Here is a 22,578-nt window from a genome sequence, read left to right on the forward strand (position 1 = left end):
TTTGTGACATTACATTGAGAACAGACAAATAGCTAACCTGGTAGAACAGAATAAAGAAATGATTGAAAAGGATTGAGGAATCAGTGTAATCACAGCTACTTATGATAACTTGAGTAGCATAAAACACAGATCTTGAAACTCTCTCCTCTTCTTCTCTCTTTTTCTTTTTTCTTTCTGATTTGTTTTGTTCTCTCTTCTCTCATCTCCTTCCCCCACCTTGCCTTTTCTTCTTCTCAAACTCTCTTTCTCTCTCTTTCCCTCCCATCCCACACCCCATTTTACTAGAAAGGTCTCTCAACTCCTAATATCCATTGTGGCCATTTACAATGTAGTATGTCATGTTCAGAGTCCTGAACAATTTTTTTAAATTAATTAATTTATTTTTTTGTGGGTAGGGGGCTACTTCACGGCACATCCCTGTGTCTTAGGTCTCATGTGCGGGTGAGTGTGTGTGTCCTCTTTACGATTCCCTTTCATCTCTTCCTGCACATTCTAAAAACCCAGTTTTCCCACCCACACATGCCTGAGCTTTCTCATCTTCTCATCTGTTTTCCAGCATGTCCACCTACCTCTCTGAAGCCCCTGACTCTCAGTGATTTTTTTTTAACCTATATCTGCTCATTCATATTCAGGCAAGCCTGATGAATCAGAATGTCTGGAGGAAAAGGAATTCAGGGGAATTTTAATTTTCTGGTTAAGTGACACTGTCTTGAAAACCACTTTTGTTTTAAGTTTTATTTTGGGGAAACAAATAGTAAAATACAAGCCCCAAACTGGAACGTTTCTTAGGGAATACCTAGATGAATCCATCTAAAGTAGAGACAGAGACCAAGTAAGTAAGATGATTAACAGATGATCCCAGTCATATAAATAACAGTACTATGTCTAAAGATGATGACTCCTGACTTCTAGACCCTATTTCTTCCAGAGCAGTTACTTGACCTGCCCTGCAGAAATGTTCTGATTAACCAGAACCAGTCAAATGTGAATTATATTCTTTTAAGTGAATTATCCAGTTCCTTATAATTTCATCTACCCATGAACCTCACTCATCTGTGTTGCCTGTGTGTCCCCAGATGGATTTCAGTTTGCAATTCTTGTATCTCTAGACTATCCTGTTTCTAAGGACTGAAATCATTTCCCTAAATGTGTCCACCCTACCCACTAGACTGAGCACACTGACTTTTTTCTAGCTTATTTTATTTATTTTTTTTTTTTAGTTTTTAAAAAATTTATTGTGGGTACATAGTAGATGCATAAATTTATGGGGTACACGAGATATTTTGATAGAGGCATGCAATGTGTAATAATTACATCATGGAAAATGAGCTATCTATCCCCTCAAGCATTTATTTTTTAGTACAACTGATTTTTTAAATAGAGGTTCATCACCACCTCACATACATTACAGTTTTGGTTGGGGAAGAAGAAGGCACAGGCTGGTGGATTGGATTTGTTCAGACTGCAGAACCCCTCCTGGAAGGAATATCAAGTTTCTCATTTTCCTTCTTGTTAATTAAATCTCCACTGTTAACTTGATTTTTTTTTCCTGTTTCCTAAATGAGGTATTGCTAAAGAAAAAGTGGGTCAATTGAGGGTTCTGACTAGTTTTGTCCTAGTTAATTTAAGTTTTGCCATATGTTCTTTGAGAAGCATGTGTTAACTATAGGCCCTTTTGCTGATTATCAACGAACCTAACAGCTATTAATTTAGATTTCCAGTTACCTGGCAAGAGAAAGACTTAAAGGGAATAAGTCTAGGTAAATCTAAAGCTAACCCGGAAGTAAGACCACTCCATGCAAAACTGAAGCACAGCATGATGCTTTAGACAGCACCATTACTTTCCATCGTGAAGCAGCAATGTCAGCTTCAGCACTCTTGACATTTTAGGTCAAATAATTATTTGATGTAGGGGATGTCCTTCGCTTGTAGGATGTTTCACAGTATCCATACTTCTGCCCACTGGATACCAGTAGCACCACCTCACCCATGCATAAAAATGTAAAATGTCTCCAGACACAAACAAGTAAATGTCCACTGGGTGGCAAATTTGCCCCTGGTTGAGAACCATTACCATAGACACATGATCCATTTAATCACGAAGGAAGAAATGCAGATAAATCCCTGACAATAACATATGGATGTCTATACTTTACTCTCTCTGAATCTAAAATCCTATTTTAAGGGGTTGGACTGAATGTACTGGCCATTTCTTCTCCTGGAACCCTGGAGAAGTCTCCTCTATTGGCAGAGTCCTGCGTTGCCCTATTACCAGTGACCAGAACAAACAAGTCATGGTCAGAATTCCTGGATTTCAGCATTGTGCCCATGGCATTCAACAAGAATGTGTTGAGCATGTGTCCTGTTCCCAGTCTAGTTCTAGGCTCTTTGTTATGTGCAGGGGTGGAGGGGCAACCATTCAAGGAATAAAGAAACAGGGTGTAGTGAAAAGGCCACCAAGTCAATCAGCACATCACAGTGCTTCCAATCACTAGCGGGGTGACTTTGCACAACATACCTGACCTCTGTAAGCCTCAAGTTCTTCATGTGAAGATAAGGTTGCTGGCACCTGCCTCACTTATGGTGATCTAGATAAAGGCACCGTACTAGTGACTGCTCAGTAAATTGTATTTCTCCATCTCATTTATATCTTTGTCTAAACTGTAAGAATGCAATAGCCAGTCCCTTTACTTGGAGTAAAAAAGCAAAGGTCTTCAGAAATTGTGTCCAGTTGAGCAAGGCCAGGAGATGGTGCCCAATCAGAAGTAAGAATTTTGCCTCCTGAATCCCAGAAAAGAAAAAAAAAAAAATCAGAGTAGAGCATTCTTTAGTGGAAAAATATATTTCTTAACCCTGAGGTGGAAAATACTCTCAAAAAATATATTCCCATTTGCTGGCTCTTCCCACTAGACAGCAGGTTACACTCTGCTGTGGCATAAGGAGCCCAGAAGTTCCCCAGCCTGCAAAGCATCTACCTACTCATTAATGCCTGAAAATACCATCAGCCATATCAGTCCTTTATATCTTAACTGTCACTTATTTTATGAGATCCTTTCCTGAATAAAAGTTTGATTATGAAGAAGAAAGTATTAGGGTAATTAGTGCTAGAAGGTAGTTACATAATGTGGTCACCTGCCTGCACGTGTGTGTGTGTGTGTGTGTGTATATGGTTATATATGTATGTGTGTGTGGTTATATGTGGTTTTATACATATATATGTATATACACACACATATGTGTGTGTGCATGTTTGTGTGTGTGCTGTTATATATACAGAGATAGACTGAGGTAGGAGTGTGTGTATATATTTCAGAAGCCTATTTAATGGTCATATGCTAGCTAATTCCTTTTTATTTGACATTCTGTCAATGGCAGATCCAAATCAACCAACATCACCACTCATCTAGAGGAGATGATTGATGTTTGACTACCCTGAAAATTATGATACTCTTGCTCCAAAACAGATATAATTTCTGGTTCTTTGATAATTTTCTCTGTGAGAGGGGTATGTGATGATGTTTCTTTTACCATCTCATGTGATCCATCAATGCCCTCTTCTACTGGGCCATGTCAGATAGACTAGGCATCAAACTTGCTGACAAGTCGACTAAAATAAGCCAGAAACACAAGTGGCCCCTAATCCTACCAGAGATCTGTGTGTACTTGCTTGGAAAACTTGGGAGGAATACCAAGTGGCATTTGCCCCTCTGATTACTTACACACACTCATAAATGTGTTGTTGATGCTAAATCATACCAAATGTCTGCCTTCTTGAAAGCAGAGAGAAAAGGCAGGGCACTCTTATACTTTGATAAGTTCAGAAGAATATTTTTACATTGTTTAGAAAATTATTTCCTTTTACTGGAATAACCTTTTCTTTGTGATGACAACTTTGTAGTCTTGGGAGTATGGGCTGCATTGTGGGTAGGTGGTCTCAACTATTAATATCAAGGCTACGATCTGAGCATAGCGACTGCCTTTTTTTTCTGAGTACAGCAAAGGACAGGTCTCATTTAATCTGCTGCCTCTGGTCCAACCTTAAAAATCTACTAGGGCTAAGACTGATGTGAGAGTGTCATTTGTCATGTGAAAAGACTTTTTTTCTATATAAATATTCGAAAAACCTCAATATCACTGCTGAACTTTAATCAGCTGGGAAGGTACTGCAAATGGAGGGTCAATCCATCACAATGCCCAGGATGAGACGTGAATTGTGGCCTAAAGTTCTTTTCAGATAGCACAGGATAATGAGATTAGCACCCTCTGTGGGAAGAATAAAAAAAGGTGCTACACCTTTAAAAATTAGATTCTCTTTTAAATGCTTAGCAGTTTGCTTAGAGGGGTCAGAGCAAGTTTCTCGAAGCTTAAAGATTAATTAATTTGAGAAAGAATAGATTTCAAATGTTACAAAACCTTAGTTAAAACTACCACTTTCCCTTATTCCTGCCTTTTCCCCTTCCCCCTCCCCCCACCAATCTCCAGAGCTAGAGTCACAGGGACATGAAATGATGTGAGCTAAATTCCTGTTTGTGTAGACAACATTTGTTTGCCTACAAAGACACACAACACAGAAACATACAGACACACACACAAAGTAAGAACATAGCTTTCCATGGTCATCATTTGCTCTTAAGCTCCCAGACTGCAGATTCCTCTTTCCAATGGTTCTTCATGAAATATGCATAGACTTAAGATCTTCTACATATATGATATTTAATCATGGGCAGGGTGGGTGGAGTAGCATAAAACAAAGCACGATTATTCTCTCTCTTTCTTATGGCCACCTTGAAACAAGAAGAGTGAAAGATAAAAATGTCTTGGCAATAGGAGATAAACTACAGTTTCCAATATTCAGATTTCTAGAGGGTAGGAGGGGACTTGTGGTTCTGATGCTTGCCAGGAAGGTTTTGCTTCTGAAAGCTTTCCCTATAAGCACACCCACACAGCTCTTTAATGCACCAAGCCAGAGCAGCTTTGGGCGCTGGATTCCTGTAGCCTTCCTATGAGATGGTTAAGTTCACGGAATCCAAGGAGCCCTCCTTCAGTTGCTACAATTTTTTTTTTTTCTAAAAAAGGTATGCTGTCTTCTAGAGGAGGTCGCTTTAGTAGGGTTTTAGGTAAGGCACATACCTGAGAGAATCTTTTTCCTGCTACCCCTGCTCTCGGAGTGGTATGCTATTTAGAAAGGCAAACCCAAATGATTATGCTTAAATTCAAAACCCCCTCCTCAAAGTTATCAAACAAAGCACCTCTCTTCTAGAACACTAACAATCTGAATGGGTGTCATGTGCATGATGTGTGTCATAATGTCATGTTTTAATTATAAATAAAGCAAGATGAAGTTTCCTGGTCAGGAAAAATGAGCTGGGGTGTTGGGGTGTGTGTGTGTGTGTGTGTGTGTGTGTGTGTGTGTAAGAAGCTGTCTCCCAGGGCTTAACATCTTAAAAGACATTTGCAAAATATTTATCTTGAAAGAGACTCTTAGAAACAATATTTTTAGGCATACTGGTTTCTCCATAGGTAGAAGAGAAACCTACCACCAACCCTTAGTTTAAGGAAACCTTCTGGTGATACCATTCTGCATTTCAAAAAGCTGATTTTGCCTCCTAAGATTGGTAGTTGGAGACATTTGCGTTTTGGGGGATGGTAGTGTGTGGTTCCTCATCCCCCCATCCCTCTTCCTGCTATTTGGACTTCTCTCTCAAAAAAAAAAAAAAAAAAAAAAAAAGGAAAAATAAAAACAGAAAGATGTAAGTCTTTAGTGTCAGAGAGGGAAGAGAAAGACTTAGGGATGTGGGTTGCACTGGTTCAGCATCTGTCATCCATCACAGTTTATTTCAATCATACATTTGCTTAAATTATCATCTGATGAAGGAGCCCTCCGTCCAATGCACACAGCTTTCCCCTTCCCTTCTCTGTACCCACCAATTGCCACTACCACCACTTCCTCACTTTTTAGTTGAATAGAAACTGAAATCTCAATGATGGACCTGGAAACCTATGAGGGATGAGAAGGAGCAATCATCAATCCCAACACAGAAAAAAGAAAAAAGAAAGAAATAGGGAAAGCAAGCATTACACAAAAGGGCAATCTGAGAAGAGGCAGCTTTTCTGTCCTGGTTTAACAAATTATTCCTATCTCAGAAATATGCAAACACAGGATCAGATGATTATCTTCTCCCACTCTCCCCACCCCATCACTGCTCTGTCACCTCTGCCCCTAAAGTCTCTTGCTACAAGTCATTACCCTGCAGGCATTCATCCTGAGGTAGGCTTTTCTCCTCGTTCCCCATAGAAACTAGGAATGTGCTGTCACTGTCTGGGAACCTAAGCATGCTGCAGTCTTAGCACTGTGCTCCAGAAGCACAGCTTTCAGCCCTAAATATCAGGATTCTGCCTCCTTCCCCTCAGCCAGACCAAAGAGAGCAGTGAGCTGAGGGGCTCCCTTTAACAGGGGGTACAAAAAGGGCACAAATGCTACTATGTCGGGTGAATCAAAGACTCAGGAGAATTAAGAACAGGTGGCATTTGGGGATGAGATTTTGAGTTGATTTGAAAGATGGTTACATTTTGAGTTGATTTGAAAGATGGTTACATTAAGTGCAAAAATGTTTCGTGTTCCTAGGACAAACTATCTGGCACTGCCTTTTAAAAGCCATTTGCAATGCTCTGCTTTAAAGGCTGAGCAAGGATGCCCAGTCCTCAGTCCACCTCTCACTTGCTTGAAGGTGGTTAGATTGCACTGTCCTTGCCCCAATAATATAAAGGGTCTTGCTGTTTTTCTTTTTCCAGTCCTTACTCATGTGGAGTAAATTAACATAAGTCATTAATCTGATAAGCTTTGTTGGCCCTTCTTTAAAATTTCAAAATGAATCTGACTACTTTGCTCCTGGAATTTCCTTCTGGCCCCTGGACAACTCCCCTCCCCACCCCACAAGGAAATTTTAACTGTTGCTTTTCTTGTAACACAAGTAACAATTCATTTAGGTTACACCAGTCTGTAAAAACTGTAAATGCTATTTTATTTTAAACATTTTAGTTTACAAAAAAAAAAAAAAAAATCAATGATTGGTACCTTTTTTACACTCTCAGATTCCTGAATATGGGCAGATCTTCAAAGGGAGGAAGGAGTTTCTCATATGAAATTTAAGATAGACTGTCCTGAAGGTTGTGGGGTGGGGATTTTTTTGTTGTGTTTTAATTCGTTTTTGTTTTTAAGACACAATAAAGCTAAAATGTCAAGTCTCTGGGAGAGATCCCCTTAAAGTTTCAGTCAAGGAGCATATCAGAGCACAGACAAGGAGACCCCAGCCTGGTGCCCGCCGGCCCATCCCGGCTGCCCAGGCGTATTTGGTAGCGCATGGGTTGAGAGCCACTGGGACAATCACACCTCGCATTCCCTGGCGGGCTGCTGGTGGCAGGTACACGAGCCATACTCGTTGATGATCACCAGGGCTCCCTCAATGTGGTTCGGTTTGTAATCAACGTAGTATTCCTGGGCAGACATGGCAGCCATCTGATGCATGGTCTGTTTCTGCTTTTGCTTCCTGCGCTGCGTGACAAAGCACTGTCTGAGCTGCCTGAGGCTGGCTGGGAAACACTTCCAGGACACGTAGAGCACCAGGACCACGATGAGGAAGGAGAAGATGAGGGCCATGGTGCCCGTGACCACCTTGTGGATCTGCACGGCATTCTCGGCGTGCTCGCCGCCGGGGAGAGCCACGGTGGCAGGCTCGAATGTGCCGTCGTGCTGCCCCTCCCCGCCATCCGCGAGCGTGGTGGCCGAGCTGGCAGGGGGCCCCAGATCACTGCGGTTGGTGACGGCCGAGAGCAGGTGGCCACTGGTGGGCTCGGCCCCATCCTCGCACAGGTGGAAGGCGTACACGGCATCCAGGACGTCCTCGCCCTGTGCGTACTCCGGGCTGGCGCACTGCAAGTTGCCATCGTAGCGCCCCTGGAAGTTGCTGAGCCACGAGGCTAGGGCACACACGTTGCGCCCGCAGTCCCACAGGTTACCGGCCAGGGTGATGCTTGTCAGGGACTTCCAAGAGTTGAGGATCCGGGGCTCGATGTAGGTGAGGCGGTTGGAGTCCAGCTGCAGGGACTGCAGGTGCGGCACGGTCTCGAACACATGGGGCTCCATGTACTCGATCTCGTTGCCCGACAAGTCCATTTTCTCCAGGTTCCAAACCCAGTCCAGCGAGCTGACCACAATGGCCACCTTGTTCCTCCGCAGGCAGAGCGAGTGCAGGGAGATGAGGCGCGGGAAGTGGGCGAAGTTCACCTTGACCAAGTCGTTGTGCTCGAGGTGCAGCTCGGTGAGCTTAAATAAGCCGGCGAAAGAGTTGCGCGCCAGACTCTTGAGCTGATTGTATCCGATGTCGAGAAACTTGAGGCTGCGGCAGTCCTGGAATATGCGCACGGGCACAAACTGGATGGCGTTGGCCCGCATATGCAGCGTGGTGAGCTTCCGCAGCCCGTGGAAGAGGTCGGGCGCGAGTGCCTGCAGCTTGTTGTACGAGAGGTCCACGCTACGCAGGTTGGGCATGGGCCGGAAGGTGGTGTTGGGCAGCTGGGTGATCTGGTTGGAACTCAGCGTGAGTTCCTTAACTCGGCGCAGTTTCTGAAAGGCGTCCCCCTGCACCGAGCAGATGTGATTGTGATCCAGATAGAGCCACGTGAGCTGCATTAACCCCGTGAACTGGCCGGCGCGCAGCTCCGAGAGGCTGTTGTAGCGCAGGGACAAGCCCAGCAGGCCGGACAGGTTGTGGGGCGCCTCGGTGAGGTTGAGCGCCTCGCAGTACAGCAGCCGCCCCTCGCACCGGCACAGCTGCGGGCACCCGCTGGGGGCGGCGGGCAGCATCTGAAAGCAGGCCCCCAGCAGACACAAGACCACCCCCGAGGGCCTCCTCAGCAGCCAGTATAGACAGAGACCGAGCAGCAGGAAATCCATTAGCGAGAATCTTTCCAGAGAGACTGGAGAATGTCCATTGGAAGCGCTCGGTCAGAAATCTACATCATATTTTATTCCGAGGGAGGGGGAGCGGGGGAGGAGGAGAAAAGGGCAAAAAATCAAATAAATACATAGAAATAAAGAAGGACCCCCCTCCCCAAAAACCACACGTTCACCTCTAAGCATGCAGAAATCTGGGCAGCATAGAAAGTTCACAGCCACGGAAAGATCAAAGAGATGGTGATTTGGTCCATGTTAGATGCTGCAGCAAAGAAAAGGGAGGAAAAAAAATCTTCGGGAAAGAATTTAATTAAAAAGTGTCTTACCCACCCTTTTCCAGAGAGTGACAACCTCCATTCAGCTGCTCCCTTTGTGTGCAGGCTAATTATATGCAGGGCGAGAGAAGACCCCTCTGTGTTTCCGAGGCAGCCCCGGTCCGCGGCCGGCGGATCTGGCAGGCGCACAATGTCTCACTTTGCTGCTCGGCTTGGGGCTGCAAGGGCGGCCGGCGAGGCGGGGAGGCGACTTCTAGGACCCGCAAGTTTCCCAACTACGTGCCGGAGCCCGGGCTTCGCCTTCCTGCCGCCTTCCTTTCTCTCTGCAGTTCGGACTGTGACGTTGTGGGGGAAAAAAACTCCAAACTCGGGGCTCGCGACTCCCCAGGATTTGACAGTCTGGTTAATGTCCGTCATTGGAAACGACCACTGACCGGCGCCACCTTTTACTCCGCGGAGACAGCCTGCCATTCGCGCCCCGGGCAGCTGCAGAGAGCGGGCTCGCTCATGCTTTGCGGGCGGCGGGCGGCGGGGAGGTGCGGGCGGCGTCGCGGGAAGCGGCGAGCGGCGCCCGGGCTCCTTCTCTCCACCAGGCAGTGTGAGGCGCGAGCTTGCACAGGCACCTACTGCTCACTGAGTGTCGTAAGCTGCTCACGATTGTGCGTCTTCCCCGAGCACCTCAGACATGGGCAGATTGAAAAGGGGTGGGCATAAAACCAACATTTTACCGAACCACTAAAGTAATATATGTTCTTTGATGAAACGGAAAACACTTTAAGCTTTTTTGTCCATATTTCAAAAAAAAAAAAATAAAATAAAAGGAGGGGGGAAGGAGGTGGCGATAGGGGTAGCATCATCCACGACAAGATATTTCCAAGTGGGAAGAAACTGAAATATTCTGTGCTCTCCCCGTTCTCTTTTGGGGATACATTCTTTTCTCCTTTAAAACTGTCTACGTGTAAGAGATACGTAGGAATCTGTAAAGAAATCAACATTTGGACCTTTGCTTTAGAAAAGCAACTTGAGAGAAGACACAGGAAGGCGATGATTTGGGGCTTGGCTAAGATTTTTTGTCTCTCCCCCCACCCCCTGCCTTGCGGGTACTGGAATTCTGCAGTCAGCCAGCCCTTTTTTGAGGTGGAAGGGGGAAATACTTTCCAAACCCACCTAGTTTGGGAAGCCATCCCAGTCCCGGTGATGTGAGATCCGGTGTGGCAAAAAGGTATGTCTGTGTACAGGGAGACCTGACTGAAATCCCTCCGGGGCTTCATCAGGCTCCAAAGATACATATGGGGTACAGGGTGGATTAAAGAACGATTCTGCTGTCTGACATGGGGAGGACTAACCCTGACTTGTGCTGTTCATGGTGATTGCTGGGCCCTGCAGTGCACTCTACTCCAGGAGAGTGTGAATGTGTAGGGATGTGGTAGTTTAAGCCATAATGAAGCCTACCCGTCTCCATACACACATCCCTAATTAAGCTTTGAGACTGCACTGAATTGTGCCACTTTTTCCTCTAAATGTGACGAGAAGCCTTTGCCTCATTATTTCTATTCACAATCATTTATAGATAGGAGTCCTTACAGTGAGATCCCCGCACCCCCCCCCCCCCCCCCCCCCCCCCCGCACACACACACCTTGTGCCAACTGGTCTGGAGAGGGTCTGCCCTGGGGAGGGTCAGTTGATCATCTGTTTAAACAAAATCCTCCAAGATGACTGAGAAAGCCTGCGGGAAGTGAGTGTGGGTAAGCCTTCCTTCTTGACAAAGATGCCCAGGGAGATGGTAAGGAGAGTCAAATGTAAGTCTCCAGCTCCGCTCTTTGAATTCCTATCGTTTCTGCCTCTAAGGAACTCAAAATCAGTAGGCATTATGTGTAGTGGCACTTACTTTGATAGGAATGAGGGTGGATTACCAGAACCAGGGTAGATAGAATGGACAAGTAACTGGATTGGTCCTTAGCATCTAAGCTGAAGAGACCAACCAATGGAATCAAAGTCACCAAAGACTGGTGGTACTTTTCAGGAAAAGTCATATGAACAGGGGCATGAATCATTCCATTTTGTATTCATCTGAGCTCTGCCCTGGTCATTCATCTCTGAGATGTATCATTTAATTGGAAGGAACACAAATCTGAAATGTCCTAGACATCACATGCTGTCTTAGGAGTTAGAAAAGACATTAGAAAATCAAACCCCTTAATTTTGCACGTGACAAAACTGAGGCCAAGACACATCATGGTTTATCCAAGGTCATACAGCTTGCAACTGGCACAGATGGTTTTCTTTCTTTGGTTCGTTCGTTCGTTCTTTCTCTCTCTCTCTCTCTTTCTTTCTTTTTCTTTCTTTTCTCTCTCTCTCTCTCTCTCTCTATCTCTCTCTCTCTTTCTTTCTTAATTTGCCATTCTTGATGATTGCCTCTCTGTCACTCTTGCTGCCTACCTAACTCTGGATCAGGCATTTGCAGGTTTTATCCTGGCACCTCCAAGGTGCTGTGCAACACTTTAACAGACAGACAAACAAATTCACCATCAAGTGGTTTCACCTCTAGCCAAGACAATTATTGCTGACAGCAGGCCAGCTGATGGAGCCATAAACTCTAAAGAGTTGGGAGGTGGGGGAGGGGTATTGAGCAGGCGCAGGCAGGGTTAAACAGCTGCCAGCCATTCAGTGAGTACTGTGAGTACACGCCACCCAATCCCTAGGGCTGCTAGGAAAAAAAAAAAAAAAAAAACCTCCTAATGCTGGCTGCTTGGCAAAGTGGTGACAGAGGCTGCCAAATGGGCAAGAAGAGGTCCCACTTTGGATGTCATTTGATTTGTAGAGCTGGTGCAGAGAGGCAGAAGAGTTGAGTGTTGGCAAGAAAGAAAGGGAATAAAATTAAATTCACTGATTTATATGTGAGTTTTCTTCTAAGTGTGCTACTCAAAACTTAGAAGATGCTCCTAGGCTGTAATTAAAATAAATAAATTATATATATATTATATGTAAAAATATATATTTTATATATATTGCTTTTCACATTATTATCCTGCAAATTGTTTTATCTATATGGTATCTTTAAGCCTTTCCCACCTCTAATGTGGCAAGTTTGCATCTTTTCTACAGTTTTAAACCCCTTGGCAGAACCGTATACATTAACAGATTGAAATGAGCTTTATTGAAATTTAGCTATTCTAAGTCATCTAAGTTGCAGAATCCCAATTTATTATGTATTTAAAGCATACCAGCACTGATTAAATCAATGCAAATTAGGTTAAATAAGAACAACATGAATCAAGTGTTTCAGCAAAGTTGAGTCGAGAAACGACAACTTTTGAGTCACCACAGCCAGTCGATATGACTGTTTTTCACGAGTTTTAATTTCATGCCTCTAAGTGTCCAACGAACTAAAAAAGGAGTAAAAGAAAGAAAAGCTCACCTAAAGTTTTTTCTTTCCTCCTGCTTATTATCTCAGATGTCTTTACCTGTGTTTTGAAAATATTCGATTCACCAGGTTACAATGTAGCTATTGCGTGTACTGGACCAATCTCTTCCTCCCAGGTGACCATAGATTTCTGTTGGCAAACTTCTTCTTCAATGTTGTATATTGGATAAGAGATACTTTATATTCTTTGAAAATACTCTTGACATTTTCCATGTTTGTTAGGGGAAGGAACCTGCGCTAACTGAACCACTATAGCTGCAAGTCTAGGACTAATAGTTGGGCATCGAGAATACCATCCCAAGCCATCATGCCAACATGTGATTGGGTACAGAGGCCAGACCTCCAGTTTGGGGTAAGAAAAGATAAGAATCTTGAAAATGTGGATTCAGCAAATGGGAAGGAAATCTGGGATATATGAGTTATGAATCTGATGGCCAAACATAATCTGGAACTAGGGAGGTAGAATAGAGAAGCTCATGGAGCAAATCTGTTGTAGTTAGAGAGGCCAGAAGTATAGCTTGATGGAGGGAAGAGTCAATTAATTCCTTCTCTCTTCAACCTTGTAAATTAGCCTTTGCCTAATGAGCCCTCCTGTTTTTCATGATACTCTATGTTGTGACGTGGAGTGGGGGAGTCACATACAATTTTTTTTTTTTTTTTTTTTAGTATGTCATTACCTCTCCTGTTTTATCTCAACACTTCCAATTTGTTCACTTTAGTCAAAATAATTTGTGAACAAAGAGATGCAAGTGCAGAAAGTCTGAAATGAATCTGCGTTCTGGAGATTGGCTTTCCATTAGTAGTCTTTGTCAATGTTCGAGGAAGGAAATTTGAGTGATTATTTTAATGTTCTGTCATCGCTAGCACCAGCCTGGACCTTGATCTTTATGCTGTTGTCTTTAATTTTCAGTGGCAGCGAACCATGGCTTTTCTTTAAAAGGAAACCTTTAGAAGAATTGGGGGAGAGTGGGAGTCGCAATTGCAAAAAGAGAGAATTAACTTTGTTGTTTCTGTGGGCACATACCATACAGCTGGCATTTTACAGAATGCCTCAAAAGGTGCATGGAGTGAAGTTGGGGGCCCCAAGGCTGCTCTCAGGAGATCCACTTAGGAGAAACAAATTAGAAATTGAGGTCATTCTACTTATCAAACTTTATCCAACTCTTAAAGCAGCGTGGTAACATGGATATCAATAAGAAACTAACTGCCATGCTCTATAAATGATGTAAATGATGAGCATAAATAATAAAAGAAATAATAAATGAATTAATAATAATAAGTGGAAATGCAAGTTCTCCCAGGAATGGTGGCTCACGCCTGTAATCCCAGCACTTTGGGAGGCTGAGGTAGGCAGATCATCTGAGGTCAGGAGTTTGAGGCCAGCCTGGCCAACATCGTGAAACCCGCGAAACCCCCTCTCTACTAAAACTACAAAAATTAACCAGGTGTGTTGGTGGGTGCCTGTAATCCCAGCTACTCAGGAGGCTGAGGCAGGAGAATCGCTTGAACCTGGGAGGTGGATGTTGCAGTGAGCCGAGATCATGCCACTGCATTCCAGCCTGGGCAACAGAGTGAGACTCTGTCTCAAAAAAAGAAAAAAAAGAGAGGAAAAAAAAAAAAGAAAGAAAGAAATGCCAGTTTATGAGGCCTGTCCTCCCTCTTCACAGGTTTTCTCTATACTGGTGTAGAGAATATACTGGTGCTCTGATTATGCCATGTTACGCTTACCTGTTGTTTTATATTCTCTCCATCTTTGCTTACCTTCATTTTAACTACCCTTCAAGGTTAATGGCAAATCTCCCCTATGTTTTCTAAACTGACTCCCAGGCCCCTGCTCTATATGAAGCGAACCCTTCTTCTTCTTCTGAACTCCATTAGCAGCTTACCTTTATCAATCTCGTGGTCCTGTTCACTTTATAAGAGTGTGGCAATAATTTCTAATGATAGTGTTTTAAAACTGAAAGGGATATTAAACATCTTGGAGATGAAGAGTAAAAAGACTTTGTTGGGATTTCTGCTTTGCCACTTTTTAATTGGTATAACCCTATACAAGTCACTTCCTGGTCAGTGAAATAGGGCTAAGGATGGCTATCTCAGAGGATACTTGGGGGAATTAAATGAGATCATGTATATTAGAGTTTGGCCACTCAAAAGTGTAGGCCTGGGACCAGCTTGTTAGAAATGTAGATTCTCAGGCCTCTCCCCAGACCCATGGAATCAAATCTGCATTTAACCATTAGCCCCAGGTAATTCATTAAATTTTGAGATGCATTATTGGAACATTCCCAAATTTTAACCTGAGATAAAAACCCAGATATAGTTGATTCCCTAGTTTTATAATTGAGAAGCTGAAGGGGCAGAAATGTTAAGTGATTGCCCATGCTTGGTAGTAGAATTGGGTCAAAAAAAAAAAACCTTTCTGAATAATGTGTTTTCTCTCCTATTAGATTTTAAACACTTAGAATGGAAAGTCTATGTGTATCACAGGGCTCTTAAAGTTTGATTTTGTAATTGGTACAGAAGGCGGTGTAGAGCCTTCATAGGTGCCAGCTTTAGGTATCTTTCAGCTGGTTTCTTCCCATATTATCCTAGGAGATAATGGTATTCTGACATCTGGATAAGACTTTGATTGCAGTCTTCCAAGGCAGGCAGAATTGCATGGTAATTGATCCCATGGGGTAGCCCAACATGTTGCCCCTTCACACATATAATTTTGAAAGAGTCAAGACAGCAAGGACAAGTGAGGGAAAGTAAGTTGGAGGTGCATTAGGGTTGTCTTTCTGGGAAAAGCTTTGATGTTAACAGAGTTTGCTTACATTATTCCTCAGTTTTCTTATCACTGCCAATCTGCTACTCTGGCATGTGTGTATTTCTCATGTATACTTTATTATAAAAAATGTACTTTGGGAGGCTGAGGTGGGTGGATCACCTGAGGTCAGGAGTTCAAGACCAGCCTGACCAACATGATGAAATTCTGTCTCTACTAACAATACAAAAAATTAGCTGGGCGTGGTGGCAGGCAACTGTAATCCCAGCTATTTGGGAGGCTGAGGCAGGAGAATCACTTGAACCCGGGAAGCGGAGGTTGCAGTGACCCGAGATGGCACCACTGCACTCCAGCCCAGGTGACAGTGCGACACTCCATCTCAAAAAAAACAAAACCGTACATAGAGAAACACAGAAGACTCAAAAATTAAATGAACATGAAGTCACCTAAAATTCAAGCAGAGATGAACTATTAAGTTTTGGGTATACATTATTTCAGAATTTGTCTGCTCTTATTTATTAATTAGATTGTTTCTGGTTTTTAGTCATTATAAAATATACTGTGATTAATATCCTTACACTTTTGAACATATGGGTGTCCATGCCTTTAAATGTTTATTCTAGAAGTGAAATTGGTGTTCAAAGGATGAGGACTTTTAATAAAACTATTAATACATAATGCCAAGTTGTCATCCTGAAAGATTTTATACTTTTCATCCTCAATAGTTGCTTTGCTGCTTTCTCTTTGCCTTGAGAAACTCCCATGACACCATAAATTAAAACATGTTTTGGGCCCCTCTCCTTCATCCGGCTGGGGCCCCGACCTATATTTCTGTCTGTCTTTTTTAATGATGTCTTGGAACCATCCTTCCTCATCACACTCATTTCCTCATTCCATCCTATGGAGGCAATTCCCACTTCAGAAAGAGGGCTGGCTTGGGGACTTCAAGATTCCTTCTGGGAGTTTATGAGGATTTAATTTCTGCATCTTATTAAGTAGCTGGCCAGCCAAATTATTTTCACAAAGCCATTAATGTCTGAAAATGGATTAATCCAGCATTACTTAAAAGTGCTCTATGAAGGTAAAAGTATTAAAATGCTCTTGTGAAATGCACAAGGCTCTGTTCTGTTGTTCATGTTTCACCCTCATAAGAAATCTCAGTCTCACAATCTCAGTTGTAAGAAATCTTGTTTTTCATGGTTTCAGCCATTTATTTGGGATTTCTATTAACACCAAACCAGAACGGTTTTGAAAACTTATTTAATTGCAGTTTATAGTGCATTTGACTTTAAACTGGCTATCACCTTACCAAGACATTCTAAGGTTCAGATTTCAAGCATTATAGAAGAATGCTGGTGCAGGAATCTGTTTTATGTCATAATTTTCATCAATTATGGGGGATACCTAGACAACTACAGTTCTACTTGGTATTATCAAATTTCACTTTCTCATCCTAGCCATAAATAAGGGAACTGTTAGAAATGCTTGTTCCTCATTGCCACAAAGAAATAACATTTGAGCATACATTTAATTATCTCAGCAAAGCAGTTTTTACTTTCTGCAGAAAGGGTACTCATCACAGATAGAACAATGGCAAGAGCACACCTGGACAGAAGAGGGGCAGGAGTTCTTATTCCTCACCAGCTAGCTCCTACTGCTGTGTGGTTCCTGTAGGGTTGGACCTACAGTCTGAGTTAATTCTGATTGGCTATTTTAAAGAGAGCAGGAGTATGAGCCAGAGTAGCAGGGTGAGTAGTTTGGCAGGAAGGATGATTAGGAACAGGTAACTAAAGGTGACTTAGGTCAGAGCAGGTGACCAAGGGTGACTCAAATCAAAGCAGGTGACCAGAATGAGTCAGGACAGAGCAGATGACCAGGGGAACAGATGTGAACTACTGATTAGGACGGGAAAGTTGTTTACTGAAACTAGAAGCAAGTGGGCGAAGAGAACCAGGAAGTTAAACTTTAAAATGGAGAATCAAAGAATAAGAGAGCTGAACTTACTGACATACTGATTCTTTGAAGAGAAACTTGGGGTTCACTGTATTTAACAGAACCGATTTAATTCTATAGTAAGTTCTGTCTGTTCTGTCTCTGATATTCCTTGACACTTAATTATCTTGTTTCATAGAATTTTACAGATGTTGGAAATTTTGTCCTCATAGATAAAATGAAACTCTCTAAGAACAGATGTATTACTTTCTCTGTTTTTTGGACTTTCTAATATCTACCTTTAAAGGGAGAAGAAGATCAGATATGAGAGACCAGATATAGGGAGATGAGAATTGCCACATAGCACTAGTAAACATGTTTTCTCTTCTCTTAGTGCAGTCCGCATAGTTCTGGGTTTGTAAACACTCTCATTGAATTGAGTGTATTAACTAGTTTAATTCTTGCCTAATCAATAGCCTGTGTAATCTAAACTAAATATAAAAACCGCTATATTACATTGACACATAGGCACAAGCTATTAGCCCAACAAAGCCGAAACTCTTGAGTTGAAGTCACACAGATTAATGCCTTTATGTGTGGCCTCCTGTTGCAGATCTGTTAGTTGTAGGAAATCCCTCACCATCCATAAGCAACAGGTCTTCAGCGGTAAACTAACCTGCCTAGTTAGATGCATTTCTCTCTTCATTCAAGCTGTCACTCACTCTCAGAAACCACTCCTTAATCTCTGACAAGAATCTTGAAAATGTCTTTCTAATTATTTAACATACATGTTTGCTGCTATTCTTGTTTTTGTTCACTTGTTTTAAATCAGATGGAATTTTACCCAATCAGAAGCAGAGTTAGATAAAATGTGGTCCCTACCCTCTGTGTTCACAGTTCTGGAGTGGAGGTGATGAGTAACAAACCAATATTATTCATGCTATGGCAGAGATGTAAACAAGAGCTGTGATTGAAGAGATTTTTCTAGCTAATTGAACAAGTTCAGGTACAGGAAAGGAAGATGAATTGACCAGATGGATGGATAGAGAAGGCCACTCCAGTCAGTAGGCAAAGTCTGTGAAAAAAAATATGAAGACTTCTGAGATGCATACCATGTCTGGAGCACAGGTATGCGGGAGAAGGGGGTAGGAAAAGAGGAGACCAAAGTGTGAATTTAGCACCAGATTGGAAAGACTTTCAACTTGAAATATGATTTCCAAAATGTGAGTGCAAGGAATATAATTCTGATGACTCCCTTGAACATGAATGGAGGAGAAAGGATACTGAAAGCAATGAGAGCAGTTGGGAGACTACCATATCTTCCCAATTAGATACTATGCGGGTTATGTTCACATTAGAAATGGGAGGGCAGCAGGTGCAATAATAGCTCTGCAGTGGATTGACAAACGTTTAAGTGGTCCGCTTTCTAACAAAGGTGATTTCAATAGAATGGATTGCTCTAGGGGAAAGGGAGGCAAGGAAGAGTAGGATGTAAAAGTCAGTTAAACTCACACTTGGAGCCAGGAGTGAGCAGGTGAAGATCTGAACAGACATTAGAGCTGCACATATAGATCAGGGAGTCCCTGGAACGTGCTTGGTGGCTACAGTGGTGGCAGCAGATGCAAATTCCAGAAAGAAAGATTAGAATAGCTGCTGATGCACAATCAAAAGTTTTCACAGTTTAGAAAAGTAATATCAGGGGTAGCAGCTAGATGAGGAATAACAAGACCTTGTGTTACCTACAAAGTGCATATTTTGATTAAAAATATTTGAATTCTAATTTATTACAACTGAATTTTGTTAGTGAACAAATGATATTGTGGACTGTACTCAGCTTAAGGAATACCAGTTTGCAGAGCCTCTAACTGATGATTCTCAACAACAAAGAATAGGATGGGGCAGAAGAAGTAGAGATCACCTCAATAGGAAGGACAGTTTAGTAAAATTAGGAAACACTCCCCTAGTCCATAGCAAGCAGCCTTTAATATATAGGGATGGCCATGGGACTGTCATTAATATGAATTTCATGTGGCTGTGGAAGAGATAAAATATGTTGAGACTGATAGATTTGGAGAGGACATCGGATGGTCAACATCACCAACACTGGGGGAGGATGCCTGACCATGAGTGAACCTGCAAAGGGAACGTGTAAGGATGATGCTGTCTGCCTAACAGCTCTATGTCAATGACTAGCTGATGTTGAGTGTATCATTTCTGAAGAGGGTTTGTCATTGGCATATCACATCAATGTAAGATTATTCCTTTGTGGATAGACCTTATATTTCCTCCTCAAACATGGAACAAGGTGATGGCTGGAGGTCATGTCCTTCAGAGGCAAATCTATATTTGCATTTTAGCAGAAGAATTTGAGACGTGTAATAACATTGTGGAACGCATTTTCAAGTTTCTGACTTTGTATTAGTCTGAAAAGTGTTCTGCCATTTAGAAGCTGTGTGATCTGGGCAAGTGACTTAACCCCTAAGCAGAAACATTCAACATAGTAAAACAAAAGAAAAATAAGTTGAATTATAAAAACAGAAAATAGTTAAAATGCTATTGCAATAAATACCTATATCAATTTCTACTATGCCAGGGCAAAAATCCCACCCTATAGACTGAAGAAAAGAAGGAAAAATAATCATAAGCACAAATTGCATTGTGCACCAATAACTCAGACTTTTGACTGCTCCTTCTTTACATATCTGTTCCTACTTTAGGCTGCATAAAAAGCAAAATCAAAATGAAAAAGGCAGCAACAAACACCCCAAAACATGGTGGTTAAAACAACAATCACTTTAGTTTCTGGCAATATGTGTTGGCTGAGTACAACTTCTGTGTGGACCAGGTTGAATGAAAGCTGTGGTGCTCGCTCAAGTGTCCATGATCAACTGGAAAATTAGTGGAAGACTGGACAATCCAGGATGGCTTCACTCACAGGGATGGCAATTGGCAGCCTGTTGGCTGGGACTCATCTAACTTTAGGTTGGGATATCTGAGTTCTCTCCCACATGTCACCTCATCCTCCAGTAGGCTAGCTCTGGTGCAATCAGATGGTGATTGCAGGGTTCCAGGAGCAGCGAAGGAGAAGTCCCAGTGCACAAACACTTTTCAAGTCTCACCATATGGCAAATTGCTGTTGTCTGTTAACTAAAGCCAATCACATGGTCAGCCTGAATCAAGGAGTGGAGAAATAGGCTCCACCTCTTGATGGGATGGGAAGAATTTATAGTTGTTTTTGCAGATTTAAGTACAGCAGCAGTAGTGGCTTAATATTATTACAACTGTAATGCTTTAAAGTGATTTTTATTTCTCGAGCTATATGACCCTAACAGTATCATCCATAAACACTGAGGACCAACAGTGCAGGTATCACTATAGCTTATTCGAAATGCAGAATCTCAGGCCCCACCCAAGACCCACTGTAATAAATCAGAATCTACATTTTTACAAAATCTCCAAGTGATTCATAAGCCCGCTAAGGTTTTAGAAGCACTGTATCTTTTTGCTATTTCTCGTAATTCCCTTTCTTAGAATTGCTATCTTCTCTTGTTGAGTGATAGATCTTTGATTTTTAAAGGTGCCAGAACTGTTTCCTTCTGCACAATTGAAACAGAACAAACACAGGTTTATACAGTAAAACAGGTTGCTTCACAGCGTGAATAGCTAGAGAGAGAGGATATAACATTTTTATGGTCAATTGTCTTGTGCCTTTTTTCAAAAAATGAAAATTTAAAAATTAAGATGACAGTATATAAATATTTAAAACATATTGTATTTAACCAGGCAGCACCATTCAGATATTAGAGAAATTTTAAAAGAAGTAGAAACAGCTAGGCATGTACTTAAACTGACCTTTTACATTTCTGAACCATTACTTAACTGGACCTTGATTTTCTGAAGGTTCAAAGATTGATTCTCCAACCTTTAGTCTGCAGTTTAAATATCTCTAGAACATGTGCAAGTCTCGGGATACTCTTTAAGATTTTATACAATTAATAAGACCAACACAATTTAAGCATCTGGCATGTGCCGGCTGCTGGTCTCACCTAGTTTGCCTTTTACCTTAAGTCTGAACAGAAAGAGAGAGAAAAAGCAATTTTGCATTAAAACCGAATGCTGTTGTTTTGTGTGATGTTTCCTTGCCATATTCTCTTCCCAAAATGGGACAACTTCTTTGAAGCTATAACTGATGTTCTTTTAACTGTATATGCTTTGAGGTCCTGTTCTTGTCAATCAATTAGCCAGCCAATCAATAGTTAACAAATATCTATTGAGTACTTAACATATGCAGGCATATTCTAGGTCTGGGGATACAGTGGGGAACAAAACTGAGCAACTTTGTAAGCAAATAGGTTAAGATAATTTTAGGTCCTGATAAAGGGAAAATTAAATAGGACCATATGGAAGAGAGAAATTGAGGGCCAGGACCTGCTTTATCTACTGGTAGGCAAGGCTTCCTTGAGGTGGTGTTATTTGAGATGACACCTGAATGATGAGCAAGGGGCAGCCATTTAACGTGCTGTGAGATATGCATACCAAGCTGAGAGAACAGAAGGTGCCAAGGCCCGGAGACTAAAACAAACCTGGTCCAAGAGACTGTAAAATGGCTAGTATGCTCAAGTGAGTGAGAGGGGAATGAAGAGATGGGAAGGAGAATTTTGAATACAAGATATGCTTTCTTAAAGAATCCATGCACATTTTTATAAATGTTGACAAACATTCACCAGCATCCTTATAACCTCCTCTAGACCTTATAAAGTGATTCATTACTCTGTCTCAGGAACTAAATTAAAGCACTTTAATATATTAATTCCATTTATTCATCACAATTCTATGAGATCCTACCACTTTCAGAATATACAAAAGGAGATCAAGGCACAGTAAACTTAAGCTACGTGACTTAACACAGCTGGTATTGATGATATAAAGTGATTTTTCTGCATTTCCTAGACCCTTTTATGGAACACTTAAAAAGGCTGGATACCAGTCAACGTTTTAACTCTGTAAAAGCCAAACCTGACTCTTTAAAAATCTTCCTTTCCCCAAGGTTTAGACCCAGCAAGAGGCGGGATGGGGCAATTCAAACTTTCCTCCTGGATTCCCACTCCTGTCGGCCCCCTTCTACCATCTGTTGCTGTTTGCGTAGAAAAAGAACAGAACAGAATACCGACAACCACACACATTCAGACATCTCGTTTTGTATGTGGGAGTCTGGCTTCATTAACA

At 42.1% G+C, this 22,578-nt stretch overlaps 2 protein-coding genes across 12 annotated transcripts in view; one reads left to right on the forward strand and one right to left on the reverse strand.

The window, feature by feature from the left end:
• The window catches only part of CTNNA2 (catenin alpha 2), a 1,475,417-nt gene that overhangs the window by 1,104,850 nt on the left and 347,989 nt on the right, over positions 1 to 22,578 (forward strand). For 2 of the 8 annotated variants that reach the window (XM_025354031.1, XM_025354030.1), the window contains exon 1: positions 10,226 to 10,450. The exons of the other annotated variants lie outside the window; for them this stretch is intronic. The gene's annotated coding sequence lies outside the window, so the exon portion shown is untranslated. Of the gene's footprint in view, positions 1 to 10,225; positions 10,451 to 22,578 lie in introns of those variants that run through there. 8 annotated transcript variants of the gene reach the window in all.
• On the reverse strand, positions 7,004 to 9,867 carry LRRTM1 (leucine rich repeat transmembrane neuronal 1). Of its 4 annotated transcripts, none has more exons than XM_025354033.1 (3): positions 9,280 to 9,850; positions 9,130 to 9,147; positions 7,004 to 9,012 (listed from the first exon to the last, which is right to left on the reverse strand). In XM_025354033.1, the coding sequence occupies exon 3, from the start codon at positions 8,951 to 8,953 to the stop codon at positions 7,385 to 7,387; it is 1,569 nt and encodes a 522-aa protein (XP_025209818.1). In that variant the 5' UTR covers positions 8,954 to 9,012; positions 9,130 to 9,147; positions 9,280 to 9,850; the 3' UTR covers positions 7,004 to 7,384. The 4 variants fall into 4 exon arrangements, with proteins under 4 accessions (XP_025209818.1, XP_025209819.1, XP_025209817.1 ...); XM_025354034.1 differs by having other exon boundaries at positions 9,130 to 9,215; positions 9,663 to 9,727; XM_025354032.1 differs by lacking the exon at positions 9,130 to 9,147 and having other exon boundaries at positions 9,284 to 9,867.

Source organism: Theropithecus gelada, chromosome 13, assembly GCF_003255815.1.
Source record: "Theropithecus gelada isolate Dixy chromosome 13, Tgel_1.0, whole genome shotgun sequence".
Taxonomy (NCBI): Eukaryota; Metazoa; Chordata; class Mammalia; order Primates; family Cercopithecidae; genus Theropithecus; species Theropithecus gelada.

What these genes read in the sequence shown, in the direction of transcription:
- LRRTM1 (XM_025354032.1), bottom strand. Translation starts at nt 8,953, where the DNA reads ATGGATTTCCTGCTGCTCGGTCTCTGTCTATACTGGCTGCTGAGGAGG.